The sequence below is a fragment of the Rhinoderma darwinii genome, chromosome 1 (assembly GCF_050947455.1).
Source record: "Rhinoderma darwinii isolate aRhiDar2 chromosome 1, aRhiDar2.hap1, whole genome shotgun sequence".
In the NCBI taxonomy this organism is placed as follows: Eukaryota; Metazoa; Chordata; class Amphibia; order Anura; family Rhinodermatidae; genus Rhinoderma; species Rhinoderma darwinii.
Genome location: NC_134687.1, coordinates 486,094,151 through 486,118,446, shown reverse-complemented (window position 1 = coordinate 486,118,446; position 24,296 = coordinate 486,094,151). Strand labels below are relative to the sequence as shown.

General features: G+C 39.9%; 1 protein-coding gene across 1 annotated transcript in view; it reads right to left on the bottom strand.

Annotated features, from left to right (window-relative positions):
• Nucleotides 1-24,296, bottom strand: part of RPH3A (rabphilin 3A) — a 180,598-nt gene that overhangs the window by 80,458 nt on the left and 75,844 nt on the right. Inside the window, exon 8 of the mRNA XM_075835143.1 lies at nt 22,543-22,707. Coding sequence (XP_075691258.1) covers nt 22,543-22,707 — 165 coding nt within the window. The remainder of the gene's footprint in view (nt 1-22,542; nt 22,708-24,296) is intronic.

Here is a 24,296-nt window from a genome sequence, read left to right as displayed (position 1 = left end):
TATTTTGTGTGCTATTACTATCTGTCTTACAAGCATATACATTTAAATTAAGAAAAATTTCTAATTTTCACAAATAAATACTAAATTTATCGACCAAATTTTCTCACTAACATCAAGTACAATAGGTCACGAGAAAACAATCTCAGAATCGCTTGGCTAGGTGAAAGCATTCCAGAGTTATTACCACATAAAGTAACACGTCAGATTTTAAAAAATCGGCTGTGTCCTGAAGGGGTTAACAGAAATGACTACATCACAGACGAGAGTAAAATAAACATACAGCAGACAAGGTTACGATGTAGCGACATACCTAGGGACCATACACAGCATGTAAATGGACTCTAATTAGTGCACCAACTGTTCTGCCAAGCAACTTCAATAAGTAAACACTGCATTTCATCGCCGTTCTGCAAGTTATTTATTGACACAGGTACCCAGAACATATTAATTGTAAAAGCAAACAAGAAAAGACACAGCGCACATAGTGCATGAACCTGTACAATATTCTATATGTTTAGATCGAAGGTGGTCAAATTCGCTCACCTGATATGGTTGTGCTAGGAACACAACATCCAATAAAATGTGGTCCATTATACACGAGTGGGTAATGGATAGACACAGTTGCAGCCTGGAACCCGGGCTGGACCAAATTCGTCCAGATAAAATAGAGTAAGGAAAATAAAATAAAACAAAATACCGGATCCTATGTCCTGGCGCAACTGGATAGAAGGTTTTCAAACAGATTGACAAAGATTGAACGGAAGTAAGATCCAAGGAGATTTATTTGTATAGATTAAAAAGAACGCGTTTCGAGGCCGGACCGGACCTCTTTATCAGGTCAAATACAACAGTGATAAGGACAGCATGCTTTGTATACAAGACAAAGGATGGAGGTAACAAGGAGTGTCGAATGAGGGTTAAAGGTCACAGTCCTTGTGATCAAATAAGAGTTTGAGCGATGGATCGTTCATAACAGACTATTGGTACAACGTTGTATGCTCTCTATATTTATATGTAAGAAGTACAAAAGAAAAAATGCAAAGCGCACAATAGTGCATGAACCAAAAGAGATATAGGTCTGTTGAAGGTAACAATATATGCTCACCTTATGGAGTTATGCTCGGAGCATAACATCCATAGTGGCATGGAATAAATCCTTGATAGCAGTGACAGCTATAGTTTAGGTGCAGCCGGGGATCCAATTCGAGGTCTGTAAAACAGGCTCGATGTTTCAATAGCAATAGGGAATAGGTAGAAAAAAAGGAATTTCCCTCTGGCGCATCCTCAGTTGGAAATAATTATTTGCATTCAAAAGAGGTGATTCGGGCTAAAACGATCTTTATTCAGGTACAATTACGACAAAAAAAGTTTCGAGATCGTACTGATCTCTTCCTCAGGTAGTGTACGAGTGCTTAACATTGGATATCAGTCTCTGTTTTATAACACAGATGAGTAATTAACAAGGAAACAACTACCGGGTCAAATTGGCAGGTCAAACAACAGTTCAAGAGAAAGGTATGTATAAATAATTCGTTTTTCTATTATAATACCAAATCAGTTTAAAAATAATTTGTTTAAACCTTATATGTTACATAGAATTATTTTGTTTTATTTTGCTTTGGTCTTGTACTTGTCCAAAGGTTCAAATATATTAATATACTATAATAAGAAACGATATCAATGATTAAAAGGAGACACTACCACCTATTATTTTAAAGGAGATACAATAAATATATTTAAAAATTACATAAACAGCTAAAATAATGTAAAATGGTAGAAATTTAATAACAATATTAATTTAAAAAAAAATTAAAATAACAAAGCATCACTTATAATATGAAAAAGATGAAATAATTCATTTTTAATGCGGTTAAACAACTGTATAGTGAAAAGATATCATCATTTTTTATTTGATCATATCATAGTACTGTAATTTTATTATCATAATTCGTTGAAAGTAATAAGCTATTTTGTATTTATTAGGAATATTCGTTCGATGTATTGAAGAAACCACTTGCCGTTAATGCGCTATTGTATAATTATGAAATGAATAGTCATATAGCTACAAAAAATCATCCTATTAAAGGTTTTATTATAAATAAATATAATTAAATAAAAGTTTAGTTATAATTATATGACTGTCTCCATTTTTTCATTCAATCCTTCTGGAACTAATGTTTTTAATTTATAGATCCAGAAGTTCTCTCTATTGCATAAAGTCGCAAATCTGTTGGTGTTGGACGCTCAAATTTGTTCAATGGGAGTAATTGTGAAGCAATCAAAATTGTCACTATGTGCTAACATACAGTGTCTAGAGATACTATGTAGCATAAACTTGTTCTTGCAATTGAACCTATGTTTATTAACACGGCAGTGTAATTGTTGTGTAGTTCTGCCCACATATTGTAAGCCACATTGGCAGTTTATCAGATATATAACATATTGTGACTGACAGTTTAAGTGCTTATCAATTTTATATATATTTTTTGTTTGATTTGATGCGAACATATCAGTTTCAGTAATCATATTACAGCATAGGCATCTTATTCTCCCACATTTCGAACTGCCTTTTTTGATATGTTTGACAATAGTGGTTACTTCGGTTTCATTCTTATGATCAGGAAAAATTACTCTGCTAGGTGCAAGTATATTTTTGATGGTTTTTGCTCATCTAAAAGTAATTAACGGTTTTAATGGTAAATTGTGTTTTAAAATTGGGTCTTTTTGCAAGATGTGCCAATGTTTGCACATGATGTCCCTAATTTTTTTGTGTTCACTATTGTATTTTGTAATAAAATTGAATGAAAATTTATTGTTTTTTTCTTTACTTAATAATGCTTTTTTTGGCTCAGCTATTTTAACACAATCCAGTTGTTTTAGGTCTTTTGTTTTTTTATATGCATCGGATAGAAGAGTACAGGGATAATTTTTCTCTCTAAAACGTTTATAAATAATACGGCTTTGTATGTTAAAATCTGTATTTGATGTACAGTTTTTCCTGATACGCATGTATTGGCTATAAGGTATGTTCTGGAGCCATTTGCGGTAGTGGCCGCTTTTGTAGTCTAGGTAACTATTACTGTCCACTTGTTTAAAGTGGGTTCGTGTGATGAAATTTTCTGTTGATTTAGTGATTACTAAGTCTAAAAATTGAATTTCTTTTTCCTGGATATTAAAAGTGAAACTGATGCCCCAGATGTTATTGTTCAGGGACTGGCAGAATGATAGAGCAGAGGAGATGTCTCCCTTCCAAATAATAAAGAGGTCATCTATAAATCTCCTAAAAAAAAGTCAAATGGGTGGTTGCCCACATGTGTTGCCATATATGTACCTCTTCAAACATACCCATAAAAATATTAGCATAGCTAGGTGCTACACGTGTCCCCATCGCTGTGCCTCTCGTTTGATGATATATTTCTTTGTCAAAAGTAAAAATATTATTTTTGAGAATGAATTCCATGCCTTTGATTAAAAATTCATTTTGTGGTGGTAACAGCAGTGGATCTCTGTCTAATCTTATTTTTAAGTTTTTCAGACCTATCTCATGCTCGATGTTACTATATAAGGAGCTAACATCTAGAGTAATGAGAAGTGAGTTATCTGTCGTGCTGATTGAACCAAGCTCCCTTATTAATTGTGTGGAATCTTTAAGGTAACTTGGGAATTCTATAACATACTTTTGGAAAAGTATATCTAAATAATGGGATAAATGACAGGTCGGTGATTGGATTCCCGATATAATAGGTCTGCCCGGTGGTATTTTTGCATTTTTATGTATTTTAGGCAGATGATAAAAGAATGGCATGTTAATATTAGAAGGTATTAAATAGTTTTTTTCCTTTGTGTTTAGTATTTTATTTAGAAAAGCCTGATTGATCAAATGTTTGAGTTTTTCTGTAATTGTAAAGAGAGGATTATGTGTTATGTGTGTAATAATTTGTATCTGATAGAATCCTGGTGGCTTCAGACTGGTAATCTGTAGTATTTTGTATGACAATACCGCCACCTTTGTCTGCTGATCTAATGACTATATTTTTATTCTTTTTTAGATTTTTGAGGGCAGATATTTCATTTATGGTCAAATTGTTATTCTTAATTGTTTTATCTAGCTCTAGGCTTTCTAGATCAGTTGAAACTAAATGGTAGAATGTATTCACAAAATTTCCTTGATTACCTATTGGGTAAAATTTGGAGGGGGGTTTGAGTTCTGTGTGTGTGAAAGGATCAATTTGACTATTTTCTAGGATTTCCTCTGTGTTCAGGGGGGTAGTTTCATTAGATAGTGTGGTTTTTGTGGCTAAAATTTCAAAGTGTCTGTGGAGTGTTAATTTTCTGGTGAATTTATGTAAGTCCAGAAATAGTTCAAACCCATTGCTTTTAGATGTGGGGCAAAAAGATAATCCTTTGTTTAGAAGGGTTAGTTCTGCACTGTTCAGAATATTATTTGATAAGAACTAGGGGAGGCAAAAAGAGGAAAAAAACAATAAAAACTCTAATACAAACCCAGAATCTAGAATACAGTTCAATATTCAACTTATCAAATCATATTCTGAATAGTGCAGAACTAACCCTTCTAAACAAAGGATTATCTTTTTGCCCCACATCTAAAAGCAATGGGTTTGAACTATTTCTGGACTTACATAAATTCACCAGAAAATTAACACTCCACAGACACTTTGAAATTTTAGCCACAAAAACCACACTATCTAATGAAACTACCCCCCTGAACACAGAGGAAATCCTAGAAAATAGTCAAATTGATCCTTTCACACACACAGAACTCAAACCCCCCTCCAAATTTTACCCAATAGGTAATCAAGGAAATTTTGTGAATACATTCTACCATTTAGTTTCAACTGATCTAGAAAGCCTAGAGCTAGATAAAACAATTAAGAATAACAATTTGACCATAAATGAAATATCTGCCCTCAAAAATCTAAAAAATAATAAAAATATAGTCATTAGATCAGCAGACAAAGGTGGCGGTATTGTCATACAAAATACTACAGATTACCAGTCTGAAGCCACCAGGATTCTATCAGATACAAATTATTACACACATAACACATAATCCTCTCTTTACAATTACAGAAAAACTCAAACATTTGATCAATCAGGCTTTTCTAAATAAAATACTAAACACAAAGGAAAAAAACTATTTAATACCTTCTAATATTAACATGCCATTCTTTTATCATCTGCCTAAAATACATAAAAATGCAAAAATACCACCGGGCAGACCTATTATATCGGGAATCCAATCACCGACCTGTCATTTATCCCATTATTTAGATATACTTTTCCAAAAGTATGTTATAGAATTCCCAAGTTACCTTAAAGATTCCACACAATTAATAAGGGAGCTTGGTTCAATCAGCACGACAGATAACTCACTTCTCATTACTCTAGATGTTAGCTCCTTATATAGTAACATCGAGCATGAGATAGGTCTGAAAAACTTAAAAATAAGATTAGACAGAGATCCACTGCTGTTACCACCACAAAATGAATTTTTAATCAAAGGCATGGAATTCATTCTCAAAAAATAATATTTTTACTTTTGACAAAGAAATATATCATCAAACGAGAGGCACAGCGATGGGGACACGTGTAGCACCTAGCTATGCTAATTTTTTTATGGGTATGTTTGAAGAGGTACATATATGGCAACACATGTGGGCAACCACCCATTTTACTTTTTTTTAGGAGATTTATAGATGACCTCTTTATTATTTGGAAGGGAGACATCTCCTCTGCTCTATCATTCTGCCAGTCCCTGAACAATAACATCTGGGGCATCAGTTTCACTTTTAATATCCAGGAAAAAGAAATTCAATTTTTAGACTTAGTAATCACTAAATCAACAGAAAATTTCATCACACGAACCCACTTTAAACAAGTGGACAGTAATAGTTACCTAGACTACAAAAGCGGCCACTACCGCAAATGGCTCCAGAACATACCTTATAGCCAATACATGCGTATCAGGAAAAACTGTACATCAAATACAGATTTTAACATACAAAGCCGTATTATTTATAAACGTTTTAGAGAGAAAAATTATCCTTGCCTCTTCTATCCGATGCATATAAAAAAACAAAAGACCTAAAACAACTGGATTGTGTTAAAATAGCTGAGCCAAAAAAAGCATTATTAAGTAAAGAAAAAAACAATAAATTTTCGTTCAATTTTATTACAAAATACAATAGTGAACACAAAAAAATTAGGGACATCATGTGCAAACATTGGCACATCTTGCAAAAAGACCCAATTTTAAAACACAATTTACCATTAAAACCGTTAATTACTTTTAGAAGAGCAAAAACCATCAAAAATATACTTGCACCTAGCAGAGTAATTTTTCCTGATCATAAGAATGAAACCGAAGTAACCACTATTGTCAAACATATCAAAAAAGGCAGTTCGAAATGTGGGAGAATAAGATGCCTATGCTGTAATATGATTACTGAAACTGATATGTTCACATCAAATCAAACAAAAAATATATATAAAATTGATAAGCACTTAAACTGTCAGTCACAATATGTTATATATCTGATAAACTGCCAATGTGGCTTACAATATGTGGGCAGAACTACACAACAATTACACTGCCGTGTTAATAAACATAGGTTCAATTGCAAGAACAAGTTTATGCTACATAGTATCTCTAGACACTGTATGTTAGCACATAGTGACAATTTTGATTGCTTCACAATTACTCCCATTGAACAAATTTGAGCGTCCAACACCAACAGATTTGCGACTTTATGCAATAGAGAGAACTTCTGGATCTATAAATTAAAAACATTAGTTCCAGAAGGATTGAATGAAAAAATGGAGACAGTCATATAATTATAACTAAACTTTTATTTAATTATATTTATAATAAAACCTTTAATAGGATGATTTTTTGTAGCTATATGACTATTCATTTCATAATTATACAATAGCGCATTAACGGCAAGTGATTTCTTCTATACGTCGAACGAATATTCCTAATAAATACAAAATAGCTTATTACTGTCAACGAATTATGATAATAAAAATACAGTACTATGATATGATCAAATAAAAAATGATGATATCTTTTCACTATACAGTTGTTTAACCGCATTAAAAATGAATTTATCTTTTTCATATTATAAGTGATGCTTTGTTATTTTATTTTATTTTTTAATTAATATTGGTATTAAATTTCTACCATTTTACATTATTTTAGATGTTTATGTAATTTTAAAATATATTTATTGTATCTCCTTTAAAATAATAGGTGGTAGTGTCTCCTTTTAATCATTGATATCGTTTCTTATTATAGTATATTAATATATTTGAACCTTTGGACAAGTACAAGACCAAAGCAAAATAAAACAAAATAATTCTATGTAACATATAAGGTTTAAACAAATTATTTTTAAACTAATTTGGTATTATAATAGAAAAACGAATTATTTCTACATACCTTTCTCTTGAACTGTTGTTTGACCTGCCAATTTGACCCGGTAGTTGTTTCCTTGTTAATTACTCATCTGTGTTATAAAACAGAGACTGATATCCAATGTTAAGCACTCGTACACTACCTGAGGAAGAGATCAGTACGATCTCAAAACTTTTTTTGTCGTAATTGCACCTGAATAAAGATCGTTTTAGCCTGAATCACCTCTTTTGAATGCAAATAATTATTTCCAACTGAGGATGCGCCAGAGGGAAATTCCTTTTTTTCTATCCATTCCCTATTGCTCTATATTTATATGTACTCTAGTCCATATCGTATCCTATGGTGTCCAAGTGAGAGGAATCTGTTTGTGGAGGGGAAATTATGTGAATATCATGTGTACACATACATCGGTCTGCTAGGGAATAGCTCTTATGTTACGATCCGGACTGTAGATATTATTAAGACTTATTATTACTAGTAAAACATCTTCACGGATAGTGGTTAGTAATGAGATCGGTGAAACGAAATGTGGGGTCAAAATGAATTAATTTACAGTGTGCCACTAAGTTTACAGAGCTAAAGTGACAGCGGCAGAATGAGTAAGCGGAAGGAATGGTTGGCATAGCAACCTAAAGCTACGGAGCAGCGTGGTGCGATTTAGACTCTGAGTTTTGTTAGTCATAAACTATATTTTATATATCAGCAGTGAATAATATGGTAAGTAAAATTACATGTTGAACCAAAGTAAATTAAAGTAAATGAACTTGTAATGTAATGTCCCACTAGGTCTGCACAGCCAGAGCGTTAACGGCTGACTGAGTGGGTGAGATGATCGGCCGGCGTGGCAATAAGCTGAGTTTTTGGTTATACAAAAAAACACTTATTTTGAAACACTGTGTAAAAGAAATTTGTTGTAGCAATTTGACCTGTGCTTATTAAGATGGTAATGGAGTGACTAGATGGTTATATTAATGACTAGTTTGTACAAAGTTAAGGTTATAGGAATAGGAACAGCTCTTTACCTGCTGCGCTGTCAAAACGGTTCCTTCTCTAATAAATGTAAGCAATTACATTCGAGGATTTGAAGGATTATTAAACTTAACAGTTGTTAATATTTAGTAAACAATAACTTTTTCTCACCTAGAGATTTGTTTATTAATTATTTTGACTCTTCGTATCATCACAACATTAGATGTCCTTCCGTAAATGCTTCCACAATTATTTATGCATCCTCCACTGAAGTAATGGGTTTATAGAGAGGGGAGGAGTTGATAGCACAAAAGAAAATGGTGCAACACTTCTGGTACTAGAATCAGCACCACCCTAACCCTCATTATGGGAAAGAGGACATAGTGCTCTTCTCCAATCATATCACTTGTAGAATAAAATAGGAACATCACCAGTTTGCTAATCTTGTGATATCAGTGGACAAGTTCACAAATCTGATGATAAACGGGAAAATGGTGTATCTGAGCCCCGTTCTGCAGGCCCTGTGCATTCATATAGTTACAATGCATTTGGAAAAAGTCTTCAGACCCTTTAAATGTTTTCACATTTTGTTATGTTGAGGCCTTGTGCGAAAATAAAAAAAAATTTACGTTTTTCCCCATCAGTCTGCCCTCAATACCCCCATAACATCAAAGTGAAAACAGAAGGTTAGCAATCTTTGCTAATTTATTTAAAAAAGTTAAAAAATATTGCATTGACATAAGTATTCAGACCCTTTACTCAGTACTTAAGTGAAGCACCTTCGGCAGCGATAACAGCTTCCAGTCTTCTTGGATATGATGCTACAAGGTTTGCACACCTGGATTTGGGGATTTTCTGCCATTCTTCTCTGCAGATCCTCTCAAGCTCTGTCAGGTTGGATGGGGACTGTCGGTGGACAGCCATTTTCAGGTTTCTACAGAGATTTTCAATTGGGTTAAAGTCAGGGCTCTGGCTGGGCCACTCAAGGACATTCACAGAGTTGTCCCTAAGCCATTCCTGTGTTGTCTTGGCTGTGTGTTTAGGGTCATTGTCTTGTTGGAAGGTGAACCTTCTGTCCAGTCTGAGGTCCAGAGCACTCTGGATCAGGTTTTCATTAAGAATATCTCTGTACTTTGCTCCATTCATCTTTACCTCAACACTAACCAGTCTCCCTGTCCCAGCCACTGGAAAAACACCCCACAGAATGATGCTGCCATCACCATACTTCTCTGTAGGGATGGTATTGGGCAGGCGATGAGCAGTTTCCTCCAAAGATGATGCTTTGAATTGAGGCCAAAATGTTCAATCTTGGTTTCATCAGACCACAGAATCTTGTTTCTCATAGTCCGAGAGTCCTTTAGGTGCTTTTTTGTAAACTCCAGACGGGCTTTCACATGTCTTTTTACTGAGGAGAGGATTATTTCTGGCCACTCTGCCATAAAGCCCAGATTGGTGGAGTGCTGCAGTGATGGTTGATCTTCTGGAAGTTTCTCTCATCTGCACACAGGATCTTTGGAGCTCAGCCAGAGTGACCATTTGGTTCTTGTCACCTCTCCTACCAAGGTCCTTCTCCCTGATAACAGTTTGGTGGGGCGGCCAGCACTAGGAAGAGTTGTGGTTGTTCCAAACTTCTTCAATTTAAGAATTATGGAGACCAATGTGCTCTTGGGAACTTTCAGTGCAGCAGATTTTTTTTTTGTACCCTTCTCCAGACCTGTGCCTCCACACAATCCTGTCTCTAAGCTCTACAGGCAGTTATTTTCTTCTCATGGCTTGTTTTTTACTCTGATATGCATTGTCAGCTGTGAAACCTTATAAAGACAGGGGTGTGTCTTACGAAATAGTGTCCAATCAAATTAATTTACCACAGGTGGACTCCAATCAAGGTGTAGAAACATTTCAAAGATAATCTAGAGAGATGGGATGCCCCCAGAGCTAAATTTCAAGTGTCATAGCAAAGGGTCTGAATACTTATGTTCATGCAAAATTTGAGCTAATAAATTAGCAAAATGTTCTAAAACTATATTTTCACTTTGTCATTATGGGGTATTGAGTGCAGAATGATGGGAAAAAACTTGAATTTTTTTATTTTAGCACAAGGCCTCAATACAACAAATTGTGAAAAAAAGTGAAAGGGTCTGAAGACTTCAAATGCATGCCCTTGTGTAACAGGTTTTACCTTCTATTACAGTCACATTTTTACAAGTTGCATGTAGACTTTATAAAGGAAATATTATTACCGAGAAGTTTTATGATAACATGAAACATTTTTTTGACAAGATCATTGATTTATAACAATATATTAAACCAGACTAACCCCTTCCCGCTCCTTGACGTACTATTACGTCATGGCAGCTCTATCGTTCGCGCTCCATGCCGTAATAGTACGTCTTGCAGTTAGAACAGCGGTGCGCGCGCCCGGCGCGTTCATGCGCTGTGATAGCTGCTGTTTCTGACAGCAGGCTATCACGGCATAATGGGACGGGACCATTTACTATGGTCCCGCCTCGCCGATCGCCGCTATTGGCTAGTCAGTGAGTAACTAGCCAATAGCAGCGATCGGTCTCATTCAGCACAGCAGTGCTCGAGCCCGGCGTTCCTGAGCTGTGATAGCTGCTGTTTCTGACAGCATGCTATCACAGCATAATGGGCCGGGACCATTTACTATGGTCCCGCCTCGCCGATCGCCGCTATTGGCTAGTCAGTGAGTAACTAGCCAATAGCAGCGATCATTCTCGTCACTTCCTCTCTCTGACCTCACATCCTGCTGCAACCGCCCTGAACGCCCTGTTGGAGTTAGCGAGGCGTTGAGATCGGTTGTGAGCAGAGAGTCAGAGAGAAAAGAAGTGAAAAAAAGTGAAAAAAAGTTTCTAAAACAACGTTTTTTTTGCTTCCCACCACCCCATCCACTACCCACTCCTGTTCCCTTCCTCTTTGAGTTCTACCCACGTTTTTTGGTCAGTGATCTCCTATCACTGACCACTTTTCAGTCTTCAGGACCACATTTCTTGGTCCCTGGGGATTTTTTTTTCATTTTTTTCTATATAAAACATAAAACAAAAAAAAAAATATAAAAAGAAAAAAAAGAAACAAAAAAAAATAGTTAGTTTAGCCAATTTTGAAAATTTAACTGGTTAGTTTAGTATTAGCCCCTTCCCGCTCCTTGACGTACTATTACGTCATGGCAGCTCTATCGTTCGCGCTCCATGCCGTAATAGTACGTCTTGCAGTTAGAACAGCGGTGCGCGCGCCCGGCGCGTTCATGCGCTGTGATAGCTGCTGTTTCTGACAGCAGGCTATCACGGCATAATGGGACGGGACCATTTACTATGGTCCCGCCTCGCCGATCGCCGCTATTGGCTAGTCAGTGAGTAACTAGCCAATAGCAGCGATCGGTCTCATTCAGCACAGCAGTGCTCGAGCCCGGCGTTCCTGAGCTGTGATAGCTGCTGTTTCTGACAGCATGCTATCACAGCATAATGGGCCGGGACCATTTACTATGGTCCCGCCTCGCCGATCGCCGCTATTGGCTAGTCAGTGAGTAACTAGCCAATAGCAGCGATCATTCTCGTCACTTCCTCTCTCTGACCTCACATCCTGCTGCAACCGCCCTGAACGCCCTGTTGGAGTTAGCGAGGCGTTGAGATCGGTTGTGAGCAGAGAGTCAGAGAGAAAAGAAGTGAAAAAAAGTGAAAAAAAGTTTCTAAAACAACGTTTTTTTTGCTTCCCACCACCCCATCCACTACCCACTCCTGTTCCCTTCCTCTTTGAGTTCTACCCACGTTTTTTGGTCAGTGATCTCCTATCACTGACCACTTTTCAGTCTTCAGGACCACATTTCTTGGTCCCTGGGGATTTTTTTTTCATTTTTTTCTATATAAAACATAAAACAAAAAAAAAAATATAAAAAGAAAAAAAAGAAACAAAAAAAAATAGTTAGTTTAGCCAATTTTGAAAATTTAACTGGTTAGTTTAGTATTAGCCCCTTCCCGCTCCTTGACGTACTATTATGTCATGGCAGCTCTATCGTTCGCGCTCCATGCCGTAATAGTACGTCTTGCAGTTAGAACAGCGGTGCGCGCGCCCGGCGCGTTCATGCGCTGTGATAGCTGCTGTTTCTGACAGCAGGCTATCACGGCATAATGGGACGGGACCATTTACTATGGTCCCGCCTCGCCGATCGCCGCTATTGGCTAGTCAGTGAGTAACTAGCCAATAGCAGCGATCGGTCTCATTCAGCACAGCAGTGCTCGAGCCCGGCGTTCCTGAGCTGTGATAGCTGCTGTTTCTGACAGCATGCTATCACAGCATAATGGGCCGGGACCATTTACTATGGTCCCGCCTCGCCGATCGCCGCTATTGGCTAGTCAGTGAGTAACTAGCCAATAGCAGCGATCATTCTCGTCACTTCCTCTCTCTGACCTCACATCCTGCTGCAACCGCCCTGAACGCCCTGTTGGAGTTAGCGAGGCGTTGAGATCGGTTGTGAGCAGAGAGTCAGAGAGAAAAGAAGTGAAAAAAAGTGAAAAAAAGTTTCTAAAACAACGTTTTTTTTGCTTCCCACCACCCCATCCACTACCCACTCCTGTTCCCTTCCTCTTTGAGTTCTACCCACGTTTTTTGGTCAGTGATCTCCTATCACTGACCACTTTTCAGTCTTCAGGACCACATTTCTTGGTCCCTGGGGATTTTTTTTTCATTTTTTTCTATATAAAACATAAAACAAAAAAAAAAATATAAAAAGAAAAAAAAGAAACAAAAAAAAATAGTTAGTTTAGCCAATTTTGAAAATTTAACTGGTTAGTTTAGTATTAGCCCCTTCCCGCTCCTTGACGTACTATTACGTCATGGCAGCTCTATCGTTCGCGCTCCATGCCGTAATAGTACGTCTTGCAGTTAGAACAGCGGTGCGCGCGCCCGGCGCGTTCATGCGCTGTGATAGCTGCTGTTTCTGACAGCAGGCTATCACGGCATAATGGGACGGGACCATTTACTATGGTCCCGCCTCGCCGATCGCCGCTATTGGCTAGTCAGTGAGTAACTAGCCAATAGCAGCGATCGGTCTCATTCAGCACAGCAGTGCTCGAGCCCGGCGTTCCTGAGCTGTGATAGCTGCTGTTTCTGACAGCATGCTATCACAGCATAATGGGCCGGGACCATTTACTATGGTCCCGCCTCGCCGATCGCCGCTATTGGCTAGTCAGTGAGTAACTAGCCAATAGCAGCGATCGGTCTCATTCAGCACAGCAGTGCTCGAGCCCGGCGTTCCTGAGCTGTGATAGCTGCTGTTTCTGACAGCATGCTATCACAGCATAATGGGCCGGGACCATTTACTATGGTCCCGCCTCGCCGATCGCCGCTATTGGCTAGTCAGTGAGTAACTAGCCAATAGCAGCGATCATTCTCGTCACTTCCTCTCTCTGACCTCACATCCTGCTGCAACCGCCCTGAACGCCCTGTTGGAGTTAGCGAGGCGTTGAGATCGGTTTTGAGCAGAGAGTCAGAGAGAAAAGAAGTGAAAAAAAGTGAAAAAAAGTTTCTAAAACAACGTTTTTTTTGCTTCCCACCACCCCATTCACTACCCACTCCTGTTCCCTTCCTCTTTGAGTTCTACCCACGTTTTTTGGTCAGTGATCTCCTATCACTGACCACTTTTCAGTCTTCAGGACCACATTTCTTGGTCCCTGGGGATTTTTTTTTCATTTTTTTCTATATAAAACATAAAACAAAAAAAAAAATATAAAAAGAAAAAAAAGAAACAAAAAAAAATAGTTAGTTTAGCCAATTTTGAAAATTTAACTGGTTAGTTTAGTATTAGGGTTAGTTAGTGTCAGGGAACCGTCAAAAAGCGTAGTTAGGTATAGTGTCAGGGAATTTAGCGTCAGGAATCGGTCACCGTAGATAGGCTTAGCGTTAGGGATCCATCACCGTAGTTAGGTTTAGCGTCAGGGAAGCTCGGAATAATTAGATAGGTTTAGTGTCAGGCACCCGTCACCGTAGTTAGGTTTAGTGTCAGGGAAGCTTGAAATAATCTAGATAGGTTTAGTGTCAGGGAATCGTCGCCGTAGTTAGGTTTAGCGTTAGGGAAGTCCACATAAAATTTAGTTAGGTTTAGTGTTAGGAACCCTCGCCCTAGTTAGCTTTAGTGTCAGGGAAGTCCACTTGCTCTCTAAAAACAAAACACACATTTGTGCTAGTTGTGCTATCCTATTGCTCCCAGTTAGGGATTTATTTTTTTGCAGTATATAAATTTTGTCTTCGCACAACAAGCATGTCCCAACGGACATTTACTGCTGAAGAGGCGTATGCATTTCTGGCCTCCGACACAGACTCGTCGGATGGCGATACAGTATTTTATTTGTCTACCTCCTCATCCAGCGATGAAGAGGAGGGACCCCCTAGGAGACGCCCCAGGACCACCACCATAGTAGAAATCCCTGAGAGAAGTGACCCCACAACAAGTGATACCCCTGAGCGAAGTGACCCCATTTGGACACCCACACCAGACCATTATGAACCCCAAATCCCTGAGTACACGGGCAGCCCAGGCATCAAATTTAACACGGCAGGGTTCAGTGAGATGGACTTTTTCAAGTTCTTCTTCACTGATAACTTTATAGAGCTAATGGTCACCCAGACTAATTTATATGCCCAACAGTATATCACCAAGAACCCCAACTCATTTTATGCCCAATCCCAGAGGTGGACTCCTGTAAACGCAGCAGAGTTGGGCAAGTTCTGGGGACTGCTCTTGAACATGGGGCTTCTAAAAAAGCCATCCATTAGGACCTACTGGAGCACGGACATCCTATACCACACCCCGATGTACCGTATGGCCATGTCCAGGATGCGTTATGAGGCAATACTTCGCTTCCTACATTATGCCGATAATGAGCAGTGCCCACCCCGAGATGACCCCAGTTTTGACCGTTTATATAAACTGAGACCCCTATTAGACCATTTCAGTGCCCGGTTTGCCCAAGCATACACCCCCGAGAAGTGTATTTCCATTGATGAGTCCCTGGTACATTTTAAAGGGAGGCTTCAATTCCGCCAATACCTGCCAAGTAAGAGGGCAAGGTATGGCGTGAAGTTGTATAAGCTGTGCGAGAGTGCATCAGGGTATACATATAAATTCAGGATATATGAAGGGAAGGACAGCAGTATTCAGCCCCCAGAATGCCCCCCCTTACTGGGAATTAACGCAAAAATTGTGTGGGATTTGGTGCACCCACTGCTGGACCAGGGTTACCACCTCTACCTGGATAATTTTTATACCAGCGTCCCGCTCTTCAAGTGCCTCGCTTCCAGAAGGACTGCGGCATGCGGCACTGCTAGAAAAAATCTTAGAGGCCTCCCTAAAACACTGCTTGGGCAAACACTCAGAAGGGGTGAGAGCAGGGCACATTCTAGTAGCAACATATTGTGTGTCAAGTACAAGGACAAGAGAGATGTCCTTGTATTGACAACAATACATGGCCACACCAGTACCCATGTACCTGTACGAGGTACCAGTACAGAGACCCCCAAACCAGATTGCATCCTGGACTACAATAGGTACATGGGAGGGGTGGACTTGTCAGATCAAGTCCTGAAGCCCTACAGCGCTACGCGGAAATCGAGGGTGTGGTATAAGAAGCTGGCCGTGCACATCATACAGATGGCATTGTACAATGCGTACGTGCTACGTCGATGTGCAGGCCAGAGGGGAACTTTCCTGGAATTTCAAGAGGTGGTTATAAAGAACCTAATTTTTGGCGACCAGGAAGGAGGGGCACCCAGTACTTCTGGAAGCGAGGCCACACGCATCGTACCAGGGCAACACTTTCCAGGAGAAGTTCCCCAAACTGGCAAGAAGGGAAAAAGTCAAAAGAGGTGCAAAGTGTGCTATAAGAGGGGGATAAGGAAGGACACAACATACCAATGCGACACGTGTCCCGAAAAACCAGGGCTCTGTATGAAAGATTGTTTTAAAATTTACCATACATCCCTTGATTTTTAATTTACCCTGATGCACTCCGCACAGCTTATCCCCCTCATCTTTCCCTTTTGAGCCCTGCCATGTGCCCAAGCAGCAAATAACAGCCACATGTAGGGTATTGCCGTACCCGGGAGAACCCACATTACAATTTATGGGGTGTATGTCTCCGGTGGCACATGCTGGGCACAATATATCGGACACTGAAATGGCATATATGTATAGGAAATTGCAAATCTCACTTTGCACCATCTACTGCGCATTACCTTTTACACAATAACTGTTGGGTCAAAATGCTCACTACACTCTAGATGAATGTCTTAAGGGGTGTAGTTTTTAAAATGGGGTCACTTCTCGGGGGTTTCAACTGTACTGGTACCTCAGGGGTTCTGCCTACATGACTTAGCACCAGAAAAGCTCCAGTAGGCTAAATGGTGGTCCTTCCCTTCTGAGCCCTGTCGTGTGCCCAGGCAGCTAATAACAGCCACATGTAGGGTATTGCCGTACCCGGGAGAACCCACATTACAATTTATGGGGTGTATGTCTCCAGTGGCACATGCTGGGCACAATATATCAGACACTGAAATGGCATATATGCATAGGAAATTGCAAATCTCACTTTGCACCATCTGCTGCGCATTACCTTTTACACAATAACTGTGGGGTCAAAATGCTCACTACACCACTAGATGAATGTCTTAAGGGGTGTAGTTTTTAAAATGGGGTCACTTCTCGGGGGTTTCAACTGTACTGGTACCTCAGGGGTTCTGCCTACATGACTTAGCACCAGAAAAGCTCCAGTAGGCTAAATGGTGGTCCTTCCCTTCTGAGCCCTGTCGTGTGCCCAGGCAGCTAATAACAGCCACATGTAGGGTATTGCCGTACCCGGGAGAACCCACATTACAATTTATGGGGTGTATGTCTCCAGTGGCACATGCTGGGCACAATATATCAGACACTGAAATGGCATATATGCATAGGAAATTGCAAATCTCACTTTGCACCATCTGCTGCGCATTACCTTTTACACAATAACTGTGGGGTCAAAATGCTCACTACACCACTAGATGAATGTCTTAAGGGGTGTAGTTTTTAAAATGGGGTCACTTCTCGGGGGTTTCAACTGTACTGGTACCTCAGGGGTTCTGCCTACATGACTTAGCACCAGAAAAGCTCCAGTAGGCTAAATGGTGGTCCTTCCCTTCTGAGCCCTGTCGTGTGCCCAGGCAGCTAATAACAGCCACATGTAGGGTATTGCCGTACCCGGGAGAACCCACATTACAATTTATGGGGTGTATGTCTCCAGTGGCACATGCTGGGCACAATATATCAGACACTGAAATGGCATATATGCATAGGAAATTGCAAATCTCACTTTGCACCATCTGCTGCGCATTACCTTTTACACAATAACTGTGGGGTCAAAATGCTCACTACACCACTAGATGAATGTCTTAAGGGGTGTAGTTTTTAAAATGGGGTCACTTCTCGGGGGTTTCAACTGTACTGGTACCTCAGGGGTTCTGCCTACATGACTTAGCACCAGAAAAGCTCCAGTAGGCTAAATGGTGGTCCTTCCCTTCTGAGCCCTGTCGTGTGCCCAGGCAGCTAATAACAGCCACATGTAGGGTATTGCCGTACCCGGGAGAACCCACATTACAATTTATGGGGTGTATGTCTCCAGTGGCACATGCTGGGCACAATATATCAGACACTGAAATGGCATATATGCATAGGAAATTGCAAATCTCACTTTGCACCATCTGCTGCGCATTACCTTTTACACAATAACTGTGGGGTCAAAATGCTCACTACACCACTAGATGAATGTCTTAAGGGGTGTAGTTTTTAAAATGGGGTCACTTCTCGGGGGTTTCAACTGTACTGGTACCTCAGGGGTTCTGCCTACATGACTTAGCACCAGAAAAGCTCCAGTAGGCTAAATGGTGGTCCTTCCCTTCTGAGCCCTGTCGTGTGCCCAGGCAGCTAATAACAGCCACATGTAGGGTATTGCCGTACCCGGGAGAACCCACATTACAATTTATGGGGTGTATGTCTCCAGTGGCACATGCTGGGCACAATATATCAGACACTGAAATGGCATATATGCATAGGAAATTGCAAATCTCACTTTGCACCATCTGCTGCGCATTACCTTTTACACAATAACTGTGGGGTCAAAATGCTCACTACACCACTAGATGAATGTCTTAAGGGGTGTAGTTTTTAAAATGGGGTCACTTCTCGGGGGTTTCAACTGTACTGGTACCTCAGGGGTTCTGCCTACATGACTTAGCACCAGAAAAGCTCCAGTAGGCTAAATGGTGGTCCTTCCCTTCTGAGCCCTGTCGTGTGCCCAGGCAGCTAATAACAGCCACATGTAGGGTATTGCCGTACCCGGGAGAACCCACATTACAATTTATGGGGTGTATGTCTCCAGTGGCACATGCTGGGCACAATATATCAGACACTGAAATGGCATATATGCATAGGAAATTGCAAATCTCACTTTGCACCATCTGCTGCGCATTACCTTTTACACAATAACTGTGGGGTCAAAATGCTCACTACACCACTAGATGAATGTCTTAAGGGGTGTAGTTTTTAAAATGGGGTCACTTCTCGGGGGTTTCAACTGTACTGGTACCTCAGGGGTTCTGCCTACATGACTTAGCACCAGAAAAGCTCCAGTAGGCTAAATGGTGGTCCTTCCCTTCTGAGCCCTGTCGTGTGCCCAGGCAGCTAATAACAGCCACATGTAGGGTATTGCCGTACCCGGGAGAACCCACATTACAATTTATGGGGTGTATGTCTCCAGTGGCACATGCTGGGCACAATATATCAGACACTGAAATGGCATATATGCATAGGAAATTGCAAATCTCACTTTGCACCATCTGCTGCGCATTACCTTTTACACAATAACTGTGGGGTCAAAATGCTCACTACACCACTAGATGAATGTCTTAAGGGGTGTAGTTTTTAAAATGGGGTCACTTCTCGGGGGTTTCAACTGTACTGGTACCTCAGGGGTTCTGCCTACATGACTTAGCACCAGAAAAGCTCCAGTAGGCTAAATGGTGGTCCTTCCCTTCTGAGCCCTGTCGTGTGCCCAGGCAGCTAATAACAGCCACATGTAGGGTATTGCCGTACCCGGGAGAACCCACATTACAATTTATGGGGTGTATGTCTCCAGTGGCACATGCTGGGCACAATATATCAGACACTGAAATGGCATATATGCATAGGAAATTGCAAATCTCACTTTGCACCATCTGCTGCGCATTACCTTTTACACAATAACTGTGGGGTCAAAATGCTCACTACACCACTAGATGAATGTCTTAAGGGGTGTAGTTTTTAAAATGGGGTCACTTCTCGGGGGTTTCAACTGTACTGGTACCTCAGGGGTTCTGCCTACATGACTTAGCACCAGAAAAGCTCCAGTAGGCTAAATGGTGGTCCTTCCCTTCTGAGCCCTGTCGTGTGCCCAGGCAGCTAATAACAGCCACATGTAGGGTATTGCCGTACCCGGGAGAACCCACATTACAATTTATGGGGTGTATGTCTCCAGTGGCACATGCTGGGCACAATATATCAGACACTGAAATGGCATATATGCATAGGAAATTGCAAATCTCACTTTGCACCATCTGCTGCGCATTACCTTTTACACAATAACTGTGGGGTCAAAATGCTCACTACACCACTAGATGAATGTCTTAAGGGGTGTAGTTTTTAAAATGGGGTCACTTCTCGGGGGTTTCAACTGTACTGGTACCTCAGGGGTTCTGCCTACATGACTTAGCACCAGAAAAGCTCCAGTAGGCTAAATGGTGGTCCTTCCCTTCTGAGCCCTGTCGTGTGCCCAGGCAGCTAATAACAGCCACATGTAGGGTATTGCCGTACCCGGGAGAACCCACATTACAATTTATGGGGTGTATGTCTCCAGTGGCACATGCTGGGCACAATATATCAGACACTGAAATGGCATATATGCATAGGAAATTGCAAATCTCACTTTGCACCATCTGCTGCGCATTACCTTTTACACAATAACTGTGGGGTCAAAATGCTCACTACACCACTAGATGAATGTCTTAAGGGGTGTAGTTTTTAAAATGGGGTCACTTCTCGGGGGTTTCAACTGTACTGGTACCTCAGGGGTTCTGCCTACATGACTTAGCACCAGAAAAGCTCCAGTAGGCTAAATGGTGGTCCTTCCCTTCTGAGCCCTGTCGTGTGCCCAGGCAGCTAATAACAGCCACATGTAGGGTATTGCCGTACCCGGGAGAACCCACATTACAATTTATGGGGTGTATGTCTCCAGTGGCACATGCTGGGCACAATATATCAGACACTGAAATGGCATATATGCATAGGAAATTGCAAATCTCACTTTGCACCATCTGCTGCGCATTACCTTTTACACAATAACTGTGGGGTCAAAATGCTCACTACACCACTAGATGAATGTCTTAAGGGGTGTAGTTTTTAAAATGGGGTCACTTCTCGGGGGTTTTAACTGTACTGGTACCTCAGGGGCTTCTGCATACATGACTTAGCACAAGAAAAGCTCCAGTAGGCCAAATGGTGGTCCTTTCCTTCTGAGTCCTGCCATGGGCCCAAACATCAGTTTATCACCACAAATGGGGTATTGCCGCACTCAGGACAAATTGGGCAACAAAATGGGGTGTTTTATTCCTTGTGAAAATAAGAAATTTTGAACAAAAATTACATCTTAATGGAAAAAAATATCATTTTTTTAATTCACAGCCCAATTCAAATAGGTGCTGTGAAAAAACGGTGTGGTCAAAATGATAACAACAACCATAAATGAATTCCTTGAGGGGTCTAGTTTCCAAAATGGGGTCACTTCTGGTGGGTTTCCATTGCTTTCATACCTCAACACCTCTTCAAACCTGGCATGCTGCCTAAAATATATTCTAATAAAAAAGAGGCCTCAAAATGCACTAGGTGCTCCTTTGTTTCTGAGGCTTGTGTTTTATTCCACGAGCGCACTAGAGCCACATGTGGGACATTTCTAAAAACTGCAGAATCTGGACAATACATATTTAGTAGTATTTCTCTGGTAAAATCTTCTGTGTTACAGAAAAAAATGGAATAATATTGAAATTCAGCAAGAAAAATGAAATTTGCAAATTTCACCTCCACATTGCTTTAATTCCTGTGAAATGCCTGAAGGGTTAAAAAACTTTCTAAATGCTGTTTTGAATACTTTGAGGGGTCTAGTTTTTAAAATGGGGTGTTTTATGGGGGTTTCTAATACATAGGCCCCTCAAAGCCACTTCAGAACTCAAGAGGTACCTTAAAAAAAAGGCTTTTGAAATTTTCTTAAAAATATGAGAAATTGCTGTTTATGTTCTAAGCCTTGTAACGTCCAAGAAAAATAAAAGAATGTTAAAAAAACGATGCCAATCTAAAGTAGACATATGGGAAATGTGAACTAGTAACTATTTTGGGTGGTATAACCGTCTGTTTTACAAGCAGATGCATTTAAATTCTGAAAAATGCAATTTTTTCAAAATTTTCTCTAAATTTTGCAATTTTTCACCAATAAACACTGAATATATCGACCAAATTTTACCACGAACATGAAGCCCAAAGTGTCACGAGAAAACAATCTCAGAATCGCTTGGATAGGTTTAAGCATTCCGACGTTATTACCACATAAAGTGAAATATGTCAGATTTGAAAAATGGGCTCTGAGCCTTAAGGCCCAAACTAGGCTGCGTCCTTAAGGGGCTAATGGATGTCCCAAAAACTTTGACTAATTAAAATTCCTTTGTAATATAGTATAGAAAGTGTGAGAATGAGAATGTAGAATGAGCATCAAACCTCAGATCCTCAACAGATCTGTTGACTTCAATGGGGGCTGCTGGGCCGTGAAAACGGCTGAAAATAGAATATGTTCTATTTTTTGATGGCTAGTATTCACGGACTGTTAAAAAGGCAGGTGTGTGAATATACCCACTGAACTTCATTGTTCTGAAAATTACTATGTCACAGCCATTAAATCCTATTTAGGATTATAGCCTTATACCAAAAACTGCCTCGAAAACGTCATGTGTGAATCCAGCCTAAAAGTGTGCTCAAAAATTGATCTATTTTTCAATTAAAAAAAATTTGGACAAACCTCCAGGACTTCTGTTGCTTTCATTATCCGCAGTGCTGTAAGTGTAGTCCTTTCCGTCTTGGTCAGTTCCAGCATAATCCCCACCACTTACTGTCATTCGGGACTCAGATTGCTTACGAGTTGGAGGAGGGCAATTTCCTCTGCCTGATGTAGTTGAATCATTGCCTAAAAGTAAATAAATCAATTTCACACTACTTAAAAGGATGTCTGGTTTAGAGAAACAACTTTCAAAAACCATATTAGAAATGTCTTAGTTAATACAAGGGTTCCCTCGTTCAAGGCCCTGATTTTTTAGCAAGAACAGATAGCAACCACTATGAGCATCTGGAGAACCATGCACACCCATGCATTACATGGACAGCCCATTGATTTTACTGTCAGTTATGTAATGCTACATTTTGCCTGGAGTGGCACTGCAGAAGAATTTAATAATTTATTCCAGATTCCATCATAGATTATGCATCATTGAGAGTTCAAGCAGCAGGATACCCTGTGATCACTTTTGATCAGGGGACCCTCCTAACAAAAAGATTGTCCAAAGTCGATAGCCTGTTTAATGTCAATAACATCATAATAGCCTCTTGAACAAACACCCCACAAATGTGAATATAGCAAGTAATACATTTCACAGGTAATTTTTATTGGCTAAAAGTTTTGCAAGATCAGTGGAACAGATGTCTGATTCCTTGAAGCCAACAGTAATGTTGGCTTACTTTACACAAGAGCCAAAATGTGATATCATTTACTTGCATTGTAGTCACCAAGACATAACTTATATCATCCAATAGTTAATGCTCAAAGATCATTTGAGATCCATCCGAAATTGCAGTTATCCATTTTAGCGGTACTGGGATGTAGCATTCAGTCCCTTCAGCATAAGAATGACATCTATTGTTATCTAACTGATATGTCTTTGCTGTGAAGGTGTCTTCTTGGCTTCCTTTTGCTTTAATAAGATATAATTGCTTAGGGTAAGACAACTTTACAGCCCACGGAATATGAGCTTGCTAGAGAATTAATTGAACACTCATTTGTTCTGCAAGTGAACACAGGCATCGGTAATATGATTGCAAAGTTTTGCAAAGGTTCCTATCCAAAATGGATTTAGAAGGTGAATTAGAGTACTATGAGGGGGTTGATGATAGCCCATTAAACATATACTCTCATTTCCTCCTATCATATAAATGTTCTGCTTAGAAATTTTTAGGACAAATGTAATTAATTGCAAAATAATTACATGTTTCCAGAATATGGAATGGACTTCCGATTGTGTTAAAAAAACTGTCATTCTCATACATAAATGTCGTGTATCCCTATGTAATTGACAAAAGTAGGACACAATAGCCTCAAAGTACAGCTTCTGAAATATGTGCACTTCAGATGATGGAACATCTAATTAGATTAAAAATGCCACTTGTGTATTGTCTAATAAGTTATAGCTCCAGTAAACACCTTTTGTGAACCTGGCTTAAAGGTATAGGTTGCTTTTCAATATATAACCAGAGTGGCCAAAATGTGACTTGAGATCCACATGCAACTTTAAAAGGGACGCTCCAGGCTCTCCCTTACTATGGTTCATTTACCTCATTATGCTTGCACCAATTACCTGATGTTCATCTTTTTCTAACTGGTGCATTGGTAACCTGCAATTTATAATCTTTCTGTCCTTGCTATAATAGAAATCAGCTCTCCATGCACGGACTTGCTGGTGAGCGTGTGATAGACTTGTATTTATATACAGCAGCCAATCTGAG